This window comes from Sphaeramia orbicularis, chromosome 17 (assembly GCF_902148855.1).
Source record: "Sphaeramia orbicularis chromosome 17, fSphaOr1.1, whole genome shotgun sequence".
In the NCBI taxonomy this organism is placed as follows: Eukaryota; Metazoa; Chordata; class Actinopteri; order Kurtiformes; family Apogonidae; genus Sphaeramia; species Sphaeramia orbicularis.
The window spans coordinates 16,481,648-16,495,808 of NC_043973.1; the positions used below are offsets into that span (position 1 = coordinate 16,481,648).

Sequence of the window (14,161 nt, forward strand, 5' to 3'; positions counted from 1 at the left end):
CACATGGCCCCGATCCAGATTCTATTATGCATGTGTAAGTCATACCTACAGTATGTGACATGTTGAGATACTACCGTGAGAAAAAAAAAAGTTCATATACCAGTCAACTTTTCAATATGACATGTTTGCATCAAAAAGCTCTTAACCCTTTGAATGCTTGTATGATTAAGGAGCTACAAATTACCTGCTGTGTATTTACACCCTGCAGTCTGAATAACCCTGACACTTTTTACAACTTAATCTTAACATGTTTACTTTTTGTCTGTGTTTTTGTGCACTTGTAGATCCACGGTGATCTGTAAGTTGTGATGCACATGTGCAAATGATAAACTGAGGCGTGAATATTGTTAAAATTGCACTTATTTTTCCAAAGAAATTTCAGGCTGTTCATGTTATTCCCATTTTTTAAAGATACTTTCCATTAAAAAAGATATAAAGATACATTCCCGTTGCGCTGTTTTCTCATATGATCTCTGTTCAGTGCATTTGCCCGTAGACGCTCGGCATCCATGCACTTCAATGGGACTGAGTGGAACAGTTTTTTTTCTTTGCCTCAAAAGTGGACGGTAATTGAATAAATGCCACAATGTTGTCCCGCCCCCGGACGCTCAGCATCTCTGGGGGTGAATGGAGCTGTGGGCGGAGCTCGGCTGGGCTGGACACCAGGCTTCCACATGCTGATTGGAGGATCAGTCGAAAAGGCTGAATCCCGTTTGATTGACAGCTATTTTGAGATCTACTCCTTCACTTGACAGAGTTCAGTTTAATACCGTTGCACATTCTGCTTGTGAAATTGAGAGATAAACCAGTACGAAATTACTTGTTTATTTCTTGCACTGTAAATAAAACACAGTCGTTGTACTTCCTTGTTTCAGTTTAACATAATTTCAACGTTTTCATGTTTCAGTTACATAATTTAAATCATCTCTTGCCCGACTTTAATACCGTTTTGTAGATAGTTAAATCAATCATACTGTTGGCTAGGTCGGAGTGAACTAGCTATCTAGCAAGGTGCACACAATGGCAGACGAGGCTAATGGAACAGAGGGCCGAATTTATGTTTAAATAACTTGACAATTTTTTTGATGTAAGCCGACAATGAGCTTCCCCTCTCTGAAAGACGAGCAGTTGCCACTGCATATCTCAGTATTCACAGCGTTTGCTCAGTACTTTTTTGATGCACGTTTGGCTGCAGTTACAGCCTCAAGTCTATTTGTGTGTGATCCTACAAACTTAGCACACTTATCAAAGTCAAAGTCAGCTCTATTGTCAATTTTTGCCACATGTGCATCGTATACAGAAAGACTCTAATGCCCCGTGTGCAAAGCGAACATACTAAAAAAAAATATATCAAAAAAGTAACAAAAAAATAGCATAGAATATAACTATAACCTATAAACACTAAACAATCTACCTATAGACAGAGAATATAACAATAAACAGCAGCAACATCAATACAATGCTTAATACATAGTTGACAAAGACAAGAAGAAGAAGAAGAAAACAAGTTTGTACAAGTTTGTAAAATTATACACAAACAGACCTGAGGCTATAACTGCAGCTAAAGGTGTGTCAACAAAGTATTGAGCAAATGCTGTGAATACTTAGGTACATGTTATATTTTTGTTTTGTTTTTTTTGTCTTTAATAAACTTGCGAAAGTTTCATACACACTTTTTTCACTTTGTCATTATGAGATACTGTGTGTAGAACTTTTAGGTTAAAAATGAATTTAATCCAGTTTCGAAGAAGGCTGCAACAAGAAAATGTAAAAAGAAAAAAGTGTGTGTGAATGCTTTCCGGATGCACTGTAAGCCAATGTATTTTTATTTTGTTAAACCGATATTATAGCCAGAATAAAAAAAGACAGTTTGAAAAATAGATAATTCCATGTTTTGTTTATGTTTTAAAAAAAATCCGGCAACATCTCGTATCTGATTAACAGAGTAGGTCAGTTACCAATTTTTGGGAAAACTGGTGAAAGAAAATGTGAGTCTATCTCCAGAGTTTGCAGAGTCCTATATTGAAATTACATGTGAGTGGACTTTAATTGTCTGAATTACATGCTGCATGACAATATCCAAGTTCATAGGACTTACCCACATGGACTCACACTGAACTTCTCTCTACAAAGTCACTATCTTTTTTTTTCCAGGCATCTCAGTCTTTTTACTTTAAGTGTCTCATTAATCATCTGGCGGTTCATCTTAAAGTTTTCCTGTTATGATCTCAGACTTAATAAGATGCTTTTATGACTGTCATCTCTGGCTGTGACATGTCTAAACAGCAGCGTGTTCACCTGCCAAGTCCCACTTCTACAGTTCTAATTTAATAGATTGCACTTTGTTGACAGACAGCAAAACTGTAGTGGCTGTTAAAAGAGGATCAACAACTTTTAATGCCTTATTGCACTGTCTTCAGTAATTGTCTATTGTAATAGTAGCTTAATAGTAGTAGCTAAAAAAAGACACTTAAAGGTGGGGTGCGGGATCTTAGAAAAATGGTTCGAGCAAGCTACCTTTTGGAAATACTCGATTCAAAAGTCCAAACCCCTTTCTTCAGACATTCCTCTGAAGCCACGCCTCCAGAGTACTGGCACGCACAGTGCTTGTTCCTGAGGTTTCACGAGCGCTGCACAGCAACAATTCGCCGGCTGAGGCTCCAGCTCTGTCCCCAGCTCGGGCTGGGCTCCAACCCCAGCTACGTCCCAGCCCCAGCCCCAGCTCCGGCTTCAACCCTGGCTGAGGCTCCTGCTCTGGCCCCGTACAGCCCCGGCTCAGGCTCCGAGGCTGATTAAGGCCTCTTCCCCAGCTCCGGCTTTGACCCTGACCCCACATCAGGCTGTGTTCCTGGCTCCGGCCCCATACGGCTCCAGCTCGGGCTCTGACCCCGGCTGAGGCTCCCCCTCACAGATCCATGCATACCTCATTCAGTCTCCTCCAACACCCCCGCTCTGACAGAACAGCCCCAGTTCATACCTATCTGACTCATGTTACATTTCCAGTGATTTATGTAAGTGACAGAACAGTTTACCGGTGAACTTTCCATCCTAATATAACTAATATAACCGAGCTCTAGCTCTGGCTTCGCTTCCTGTACAAGCACTTCAAGCCTCTGAGAACGCACAATTTATGCTCGAAGAGGGGTACGCACAGAGGGGGGAGGGACAAATGGCAGTTGAGTTTGATAGACATATCACTGTTCAATCATTTCGAGTGGGCACTCAAAATGATTGGATGGTGTTTTTTCAGTCCTGTCTGTTCCACAGGTGACTAATTTTCAAAAATCTTTTGTGTTAGAGCATTTAATTAATTAGTTGTAATTGGGGTGTGAAGGGGATTTTAAACAATATAGTAAAAAAAATGCTCCAGGAAAACATCTTGGACCACACCTTTAAAGGTAGGGTAGACCAGGTCTGAGTGAGTGCACCTTGGACCGGGTCCGAGCTCACCACAGACCGGGTCTGAGCGAGTGCACCTTGGACCCAGTCCAAGCTCACCATGGACCGGGTCCAAGCACACCACAGACCGGGTTGTGGTGCTGATTTAAAAAGTCTATATGATCTGTCATCTAAATATAATACATTATTACTGTTAAAAAGACTCAAAGGACTTGAAATTCAAAGCTTAGGACTTGGGACTTGACAGTCTTAACTTGGGACTTGGCTTGCAACTCAGGTCCATGTCTTGGCACCGCGCTGTGACACCTGGCACCCATTGCACAAAGCCACAGCACTGTGCGCTGTCTCTGAGCACAGAGGTGAGCTCGGACCCGGTCTGTGGTGAGCTTGGACCCGTCTGTCGTGAGCTCGGACCCGGTCGGGATGCGATGTAGGGAAAACTAGAAAACGTCATGCTGGAAAATGATGATCGTTAAGAATTGATAACCTGATTACCTCTCTCAGTTGTGTTTGTGGGTATCCTATGGGCTCCTATGTCACTCAGTCATTATTTCTCTTTCTGCGCCATGGCACATGGCACTGAGCCGTGGTGCCACACCGTGGCACTTGGCACTTGGCACCCATTGCACGAAGCCACGGCACCGTCCGCTGTCTCTCTGGCAGCGGTGCCACAGCCGCTGGAAGTAAATCACAGGCACCGAAAGTGAGCCACAGGTGATGCCAGTAACTCACTCACTCCGTACTCTGCTCAGGCTGTGAATGTACAGGCTGTAACTGATGCTATTTAGTGTAATTCATTACTTATGGGAAACATTTCAATTTCAAAGAGCAATAGACTATGAACTGACCTCCCAGTAGCATAACACAACGGAGAAGTGGATCTAACGCAGAAGCTGTAGCCTGTGTTCTGCCGAATCGTCCCGCTTCCGCAAAACGTCCTACCGTAGGATGAAACGACAGACATATCTGCCAATCTGTGCTACCTTGTCAGAAAATCCTACCGTGCGCTTCCAGTTTCTTTTTTTTTGTCATCGCTGTTTAATGTTTTTTTTTTTTTTCTGCAAGTAGGACGCTCAAACACTGAATGACCCCATCAGAAATACAATGTAGATGTATGCAGGACGTTCTGACAACTCAAATTACCAAGTCAGAATATGCTTCAACATTTGCTTCCATTTTTATATGCAGGTAGGACGTTCTAACAGTTCAAATGACCCCGTCAGAACATGTTTCCACATCGATATATGCAGGTAGAACGTTCTGACAGTTGAAATGATCCCATCAGAATATACTTCCACATCGATATATGCTGGTAGAACGTTCTGACACTTCAAATGACCCTGTCAGAACATGCTTCCACATTGATATATGCAGGTAGGATGTTCTGACATTTCAAATGACCCCGTCAGGATATGCTTTATGTAACCATGTTCTATTATACATACAAACCTCATTTGAGAAAGCTTGTACATAGATGTACTTAAATTAGGTTGTTCTAAACTATCCCCATATGGATGGCTACAGATGATTTTCAAATAATGTATAAGAACATTTGAAATTGAACTGAAGACATAATGTGAAAAAAAATTAGCATTTTAATTTTAACAGTTAAATAACAAAAAATAGATTTGTACATTCACGCAATAACTGTCTACACACCATTTACATAATCAAATTTCACAAATCTCTCAAACATTTATGACAACGATAATCTGTGTGCGCATCATTCACACATTCAAAATGGGCCCACCGCAGACATGTCCCACACTGCACCTAGAGACAAAAATATAATAAAAACAATACAATTTGAAAATGTGAACATCATTACACCAATGCAACTAAGAATTTCCATTTAGAGAGAAACATTTATTTAGCACTCGCAACTACTTAGTACTTATGCTTTTAGAATAATTCTTATATGATCATCTTTACCATTTCGATCATGCTGCGCTCAGCATCGTTCTCCAGCATGGAGCACACCACGCAGTAATCTTCTGCGTTGCCTAGAATAAAATTAAGACCACTTCATTGTTATGTGTCTGTTGACAGGATTGCAGGCGTCATTGGCTAATTCCTTTATCAAGAGCTGCTGTTTATACATTTCTACTTTTTGGAGCATGTGCCCCTACAGATATACATCATCCAAAATATATGAAGCATGTATATTTTAATGGTACCCATGACCACATGGACAAGGCTTTGGAGAGACAGGTATTTCAGCAACTTTATATAATTGGTATTGTAGTTACAAAATTGTGGCTACTGACTATACAAGCATCTTCATACTTACCCCGATTTTCTAGCAGGCTACAGGCTATCTGCCCTCTGTACTGCGTCACAGCCTCAGCTGTGGTCAGTACCTCCCTTGCTTCACCCGTCAAAATGAAGTTCTCTGCAAACTGAAATACATTGTTTTTGTACACATTTATATAGGGAGTCAACCAAGGTTCAAAAAAGACAAAGGAAAGTATTCGGTGCTAATTATGCATCTTGTTAACTTTTCAAACCAATGAACAAAACAGAACACACTATATAGACATATAATAATAGGACCAAACATGATAACCTGGAATATGTAATTTTTACTTGCCTTGTGTTCCCCAGTGAGGGATTGCAAGTATACATCAATTACCCAAAATGTGAGAGAAGCAGTGGCGATTTCTCATAGACTGCAAGGGAGGCCCAGCTTCCCCTAAAATTACAAAAATTAAATGGTTAAATATGTACGGTTGTGTTGACATTTTATTGACTACAAATGTGTTAGAACACGTTCATCTTAAAGATGAGTTCGTTCAAATCAGCTTTATCACAAATCAAGAGATCATTGACTAATTTCCTAAGGGCTCTAAATGCAGGCACAGTAAAGCACACAAGAAATGATGAAGTTGTTTTGAAAGCCATATAGATGTGACATAAAATGATAGCACATATGTTTTTATGTTATCATTTGTTTTCTCATCTAAACCATTGGTCTGTGGATGGTAGGCTGCTGTGACCGTCCTCTCTATTGTAAGTATTTCACAGAGTCTTGCATTGAGCTTCAAAAGACAAACAAAATGAATTAGTGAGTTACTCACTCATAGACATATATGATTGGCAGACTATTTTTTGACACCACTGAAGCAGGTCGTAAAGTCATTTTCCAAAGGTGACCAATTCTGATTAGTAGTCTTACTTCATTGACAAACTCTCTGCCTTGGTCAGAGAGGATTCTGGCAGGGCGGCCATGACAGTATATGATTTTGCAGAGGTTCTCTGCTACCTCCATAGCAGACTTGGTGTTCAATGGGTAGGCCTCTACCCATTTGGAAAAATAATCTGTAGCAGTAAGTATATATTGAAACCCACTGGATGTCTTTGGGAGGGGACCAGTGAGGTCAATGCCAACAAGTTCCCATACAGCAGACACCTGATATGGAAATAAAATAACATCTGTGTGTATATAGTAATTATTGTAATATGCACATTACCAATTTAATGTAATATATACATTGCCATTTTATTACCTTAATGCACTGCAAGGGTTGTACAGCTGTAAGAGGTTTGCCAACTTTCTGACATTTGTCACATTCCTGGATCTTCAACACATACAATATAATTAGTGTTTAAAGAATAAGTATCAAAAATGCACCCACAGTACTAATTACTGCATGCCATCATGAAACTGGGGTCTTGAGATATGTTACTCATATTGCAATACACTTGTGTTTATGGTTGTTCAAATTAATTTCATTAACAAACAGTAATACATACCTGTTTGTCAATGTCTACTGACATGCCATACAAATAAACCTTGAACACAAGGCGCTTCTCGTCTTGTGCATGCCAGTATGCCTTCCCACTGGCGAGGAATGGAACTCTGCAAACAGTCTCCTCATCTCTTCTTTGGATTTGACAGCTCGCCTTGTGCCAAAAAAGAGCTCTCCATCTACATTAAAATAATTATAAGAATCATAATTACAAGAATTGCACTTAAATTAATTACTAATGCATGGGAGTACATTTAAGATTTATTATGATTTTAAGGAAACTACTGACCTCTCAATGTGAATTTGGAGGCATACCTCCTCAGGTTTTGCCTCTTAGATTTGCCGTAGTCTCTGGGGTATGACCCCGCAGAGAGGAAAGCATGAACTTGATCAAACTTCTCTTCCATCCCTACAAAAGACAGCTGTACATCATTTCTGTTCTGGTACAGTTCACAATGAGGAACAAGCCAAGTAGGCAACATTAACAACAAGAAAAGCACTCGGAGAGCGCAGATCTCCGCCAATATAGATCTGCCCCCCCCGCCCCCCCCATCACCACCAAAATTTAATGATTTGTACCTTGTGCCAGTATCAACATTTCCTGAAAATTTCCTGAAAATCCGTCCATAACTTTTTGAGTTATCTTGCTAGCAAACAAACAAACAAACAAACAAACACACACACAAAGTAAAGTGATCACAATACCCCTTGGCGGAGGTAAACATAACCACATGCTCAGACCATATCTGCACAATGTGTCACAGTGCTAGCTTGAACATGGCGATGCAGTTGTTTCTCATAGGTGGTTAAATTCGCTCATTTACCCAGCATAAGTTAGCTGATTCAAATGACTGAAAGACTGAAATGCAGAAGTATTCCAAACAGAACTTTTACTGGCGATATCAAATGACGGTGCTGTACATACACTGCATGACAGACCGAGTCCGCAAAATAACACCATGCTTAGACAGCTTATACAATTTTATTATTCAAAACAAGCCAATAACAATTAGTTGAATCGGTCAAAGACTAAAACAAAGGTTAGAAATCGGCATTGCGTTAAATTAAGTAGAAAACGTTAAACACTTACCGTTTTTCTGATTCACAGCTGACCGGTAGGAGAAATCTCTGACCAAGCCCTGAGAGATGACGTATTTGTGTTTTGAGCATGCGCAGTGAGGCTTGGTAGCATATCTCGACGGGTAGGAAGGATTTTCAGAACACCGGCGCTGGAGCCAGGTCAAATCCACCAAACGAAACTCCTCTTTCATCCATCAGCATAGGTCCAGCCCATTTAATTCGCAAGCAAAACTTTTTAAGTTGTAAACAAATAGGGGTGATTTTCAAGCAAAACTTTTGAAGTCTCAAGCAAAAGTTTTTACCTCACAAGCAAAGAGGACTAATTTATAAGCAAAATGATCTTTTTTTTGACTGCCACTTAATATCTGTTGCTCTCAAATCTCTTTTTTGGTTGCAAATCTATTCTTTTTGATTGATGAATAAAGAAACTAATTTCTCTCCATAGATTTGTTGATTCCTTATTTGAGTTTCATGTCTCACATATCCAGATCTATCCCCACACTTTCCTGTAGGTCAGTGTTGCACCCTCCACTATCGTCCCAGAATAACAGTTGTCTGATTTCTTGGCTAATTCTTCGGTGGTATTGAGTGCAGGACACAGCAATGTATTTGCAAAATAGTGTCAGGACAGAAGATGTTTTGGTGGAACATGTGCACACGTTCCACTAAATGAGCACAAAATACAGTAAATCAGCAAATGCAAAGACTTAACTTTTCCAAACTTGCAGTTTTTAGGGTGTAGTCGCACCCTTACTAATAGTCACCCTTATTATTAAATATAAAGTCTGTGTTACTGAATATTTTCAGTAACACAGACATTGTACATGAGCAGTGATGATGATCTATTGATTTATAGATTTAAAACCTCAGACGTTCAGTTCTGTTTAATACAGGCAGAGATATTTTTATGTTCACACTTTTATCTTCATGGTGTTATTAAAACCTCTAATCAGTGTCTATATTCACTTCCATAATTAAAACACTTTTGTTCATTAATATGTGTATTTATGTACTTGAAACTCGATCTTTAATTATTTAATAGATGGAAATCAAAGTTTATATAAAAAGAGAAGCTTTATTTTACATCAATCTGTACAGTTAACTTTTTTAAAAAATATATTTTAGGGTTTATTTAAAGGGGAGAAAATGTTTTCAAGTCAAATCCCAAAGTCTGGCAGTAACATCTGCATCTGAAATGGTTTATTCAAGTGAATTTTTACTGTACATTCTTTATTTGTTACTTAAATACATGTAAGCTTTACTGTCAAAATAGAATGTGTTTTTTACTCACCTGTGGATCTGTCAGACGTGTGGGATCAGGTGCGAGGTAAAACCTGATCCCGTCTATGGCTCCAGGTAAAGTCACACCTCTGATCAGCAACGCAATCAACATCAAATAAGGAAAAGTAGCTGTGAAGTAGACAACCTGAGACAGATGCACTGATGTGGTTAATAACAGATGAATTTCCAGGTCAGGTTTTCTGTTTTAAAGACTCATTCTTACCTTTCCGGAAGTCTTGACGCCTTTCCAGATACAGAAGTAACAGACGATCCAGCTAAGAAGAAGACACCCAACCAGGTCCCAACACATGTCCCCTATCTCATCAATCCCATCAGACAAACGTAGGATCCGTCTCCTAAAAACACAAAGAAAAACTATGTGAGGAAACAACTTCAAGTGTCAAGTGATAAAAACTGTCCACACTTAAATTAATAATAACCTACTTACTGCCAGAATTCTTTGACTGATGATGTCACATTTTGGTTGAGATGACCGTACGCTGAGTCATTGTCACCAGAATCAACACAGTTGTCTTACAGTGGGAGAACAAAACCATGTTAGAGAAACTACAGATGGTTAATGCAAGAGAACACAGAGAACCATGGAGAAACTCAGTGTGTACAAACATCAGCATGGTGACAATAGTACAACTCACATTTATGTGATGATTAGGTAAATGATGTGATGAATTAACAAAACAGATGTCTTCAATTGTACACAATCAGACTTCATATCATGACAAATACCAAAAGCAATGAAACTCTAGACTCCTGTAGCTTTAGCCACTGCTGTCAGTCTGCTCAGTGTCCACATGTAGGTTGTAGTTTGTACCTGTGTTCCAGGTGTTGTTACATCTGGCCCAGGGGAGCTCAGAGGTGAAGGAAGAGAAGAGGTAGAGGAAGGCCCAGGCCAGGATGACGATATAATAAATCACAGTGTAAACCATGACCACTTGACTCCCGTAACCTAAACCTAATGAAACAATTATAGTAATAATTCAACATGAAGTAAAGAAGTAGTAATGCACATATTTCAGTTGTTAAAATTCGGTGTGCTGAACATGTAGCTGAGTTCCAGTACCTTCAAATAAAGGACATATTTTCCTCCAGCATGTGACTCCACCTTGACCAGTTAACTGTCCCACTGACACCTCCAGGAAGAAGATGGGGATTCCACAGGTGACCAGAAACAAGATATAAGGCACCAGGAAAACTCCTGCAGAAACGACCAACAACACATTACACAGAGAAATACACTGCCTAGCCAAAAAAAAAGTTGCCACCTGGATTTAACCAAGCAAATGGGTACGAGCCTCGTATTGGATAATAACTGCATGGGCGATTATCTTTCAGCTGGCATCAAGTTATTTAACCATAACTGATGTAATGAGTAGCTTCTCATTTCTTAGAGAACCATGTTGAAAGACTCTTCCTGTGGTCATGGAAAATATGTTAGTCTGTTTGAGAAGGGTCAAATCACTGGCATGCATCAAGCAGAGAAAACATCTAAGGAGATTGCAGAAATGACTAAAATTGGGTTAGGAACTGTCCAGCATTATTAAACATAAGGTGCTATGCATTTATAATACCCCTCGGCCAAATATAGTGTAAGATTTTGTTGAAAGTTACTGCCCTATAAATTAGATTAGATTGTTCTTGTGTAAAACTTATTACATACATATTTATATTTGACAGTACTCAGATATTATAACTGCACAAGGCCATTTGACCTTGAAAAAGTAGGTCAAGGTGACCTATTTTCAATAGGGCTGTGCTCCATGAAAAGATACATGCACAGTATAAATTTGGTGCAGATATGTCAATGCATACTTCAGATAATCTGATTATGTTGTTGAGAAGACATGTCACCATTTGACTTTGAAAAAGTAGATCAAGGTCATCTATTTTTAAGAGGCTTCTGCTCCATGCCAAGATACATCCACAGTATAAATTTGGTGCAGATATCTCAATGCATTCTTCAGATAATGTGATTATGTCATTGAATGGACAGACTGATGAGAAAATGACTACAATACCCCTCGGCCAAGGGGTAAAAACTGGAAAGATAGGGGGGTACCATCATCTTTGAGGAGGAAATATGGTCAGAAAAAGATCTTGATTGATCGTGAACGGCGATCACTTGAACGTTTGGTGAAATCAAATCAAAGAAAAACAACAGTAGAACTCAGGGCTAGGGTTAATAGTGAAAGTAAGAGCATTTCTACATGCACAATGTGAAGGGAACTCAAAGGATTGGGACTGAACAGCTGAAAACCACTAATCAGTGAAGCTAACCAGAAAAAAAGGCTTCAATTTGCTAGGGAGCATGAAGATTGGACTCTGGAGCAATGGAAGAAGGTCATGTGGTCTGATTAATCTAGACCACAGGTGTCAAACATGCGGCCCGGCGGCCAAATCCGACCCGCCAAAGGCTCCAGTCCGGCCCGTGGGATGAATTTGTGAAATGCAAAATTACACTGAAGATATTAACAATCAAGGATGTTAAATTTATTTTGAGTCAGTTCAATCTAAAGTAGGTCAGAACCAGTACAATACTATCATAATAAACTATAAATAGTGAAAACCATTTTCCCCCCTTTGTTTTAGTGTGAAAACAACAAAATTACACAAATGTTTACATTTATGGACTATTACAAAAAATGTGAATAACCTGAACAAAAAAGTCTGAGGTATGTGGAATCTTACCAGTATTCTGTCTGTTGTTAAATATTTTGCATATTTGTAGATCCACTGTGATCTGTAAGTTGTAATGCACATGTATAAATGATAAACTGAGGCGTTAATATTGTTAAAATTGCCATTATTTTTCTTAAGAACTTTCAGGTTGTTCATATTTGTTCATGTTATGTTCAAGTGCATTTCATACATGTACATATTTTCATTAAGGAATTTTGCTTTTTTCACTCAAAAACATAGAGAAAACATTGGAGTTGACATTATTTATCAGTTCTTATCCTATTATTTAGATTATGTTACTGGTTCGGCCCACTTGAGATCAAATCTTGCTGAATGTGGCCCCTGAACTAAAATGAGTTTGACACCCCTGATCTAGACTGACCCTGTTCCAAAGTGATGGGCAGATGAAGTGATTACCCATCATGCCTAGTGCCTACTGTACAAGCCTGTGGGGGCAGTGCTGTGATCTGGGGTTACTGCAGTTGGTCAGGTCTAGGTTCAGCACCATTATGTGGCCATAGAATGAGGTCAGCTGACTTCCTGAATATACAGAGTGACCAGGTTATTCTATCAGTGGATTTTTTTCTTCCCTGATGGCATATTCCAAGATGACAACGCCAGGATTCATCGGGCTCAAATTGTGAAAGAGTGGTTCAGGGAGCATGAGGCATCCTTTTCACCACCTCAGAGTCCAGACCTGAACTCCACTGAGAATCCTTGGGATGTCCTGGAGGAGGCTTTGGACAGTGGTCAGCCTCTACATCATCACTACAAGATCTTGGTGAAAAATTAATGCAACACTGGACAGAAATAAATCTTGTGACATTGCAGAAGCTTATCAAAACAATGCCACAGTGAATGTGTGCCGTAATCAAAGCTAACGGCGGTCCATTTTTTGGTGGTGACTTTTTTTTGGCCAGGCAGTGTATATTTACAATGTATCAAAAATTCACTGAACAAAAATGAAATGTAAAGCTGTAACAGACGACCTCCTCCATTTTTGAAGCAGAGATATGGAAACCTCCAAACATTCCCCAGACCGATGATTTCTCCAATGACGGCTAAGAGGAATTCCCTCTTATTGGCCCATTGGCCTCTCTGCTTAGTCTTTTCCTTGAGCTGATGTGGACTGTTACCATCCCTCATCAGATTCTTCTCTGGATTGTTTGTTGATTCCATAGATGAGTCGTGCTGGAACATGAATGATAAGCAATTATTTAAAATGACTGCACATTTTCTGTTATTGCTTGCAGCTCTTCTCCTCACTGGAAAAAAATCTAAATCTTGCCAAGTGCATTTCTCTCATTTCTAGTCAAAATATCTCATAACATTTAAAATAAGACATAATCACCTAAAGAGTAACTTTTCAGTGAGATATAAGAACTTATTTTTAGACAATAGATCTTGAAAATCTTTTTTCAAGAATTCTTACCAAGATAATTTTCATTTGTTCCATTGGCAGATTTTTTTTTTGCTTGAATTAAGCAAAAAAATCTTGAATTAAGCAAAAAAAAATCTGCCAATGAAACAAATGAAAATTATCTTGGTATGGTTTTGATTTTTACAGTGCTGTCATTATACTTCAAATAAATATAAAATGACTTGTAGTACAAAGTCAAAAGTAGTAGAAGAACATAGAAAATGTGTGTGTTGCATTCTGTCTGTCCGTTTGTCTGTACGTGGTCAAAACCAGATACCTAGTGTTAAGGTTTAGTTTTGTCAAACCAAAGCATGTTACTTTAAAACTGATAATATTTATCTGTTCAGTAAAATTTTTCTTTAATCTGTTTGTATTTGTTCAGATCTCAGCTGCAGTGAAGGGCAGACTTATTGGAGCTCTTGTTTTTTTAATCTTAGAATATCAATAAAGTGAATCTAGTCATTATTCCTCTGGGTTTCTAATATTCTGCAGATACTTATTAGCAGTAATGCAAAAAGTAAGATGTAATACAAAC

The 14,161-nt window shown here is 39.0% G+C and overlaps 2 protein-coding genes across 2 annotated transcripts in view; one reads left to right on the plus strand and one right to left on the minus strand.

Annotated features, from left to right (window-relative positions):
- The window catches only part of LOC115436969 (sodium- and chloride-dependent GABA transporter 2-like), a 72,827-nt gene that overhangs the window by 22,484 nt on the left and 36,182 nt on the right, over nt 1-14,161 (plus strand). The window lies entirely within an intron of this gene.
- The window catches only part of LOC115436967 (sodium- and chloride-dependent GABA transporter 2-like), a 29,146-nt gene that overhangs the window by 14,894 nt on the left and 91 nt on the right, over nt 1-14,161 (minus strand). The window contains exons 2-7 of the mRNA XM_030160002.1: nt 13,196-13,397; nt 10,591-10,725; nt 10,342-10,482; nt 9,958-10,042; nt 9,733-9,865; nt 9,520-9,654 (exon numbers count right to left, since the gene is read on the minus strand). Coding sequence (XP_030015862.1) covers nt 9,520-9,654; nt 9,733-9,865; nt 9,958-10,042; nt 10,342-10,482; nt 10,591-10,725; nt 13,196-13,385 — 819 coding nt within the window. The 5' untranslated portion in view covers nt 13,386-13,397. The remainder of the gene's footprint in view (nt 1-9,519; nt 9,655-9,732; nt 9,866-9,957; nt 10,043-10,341; nt 10,483-10,590; nt 10,726-13,195; nt 13,398-14,161) is intronic.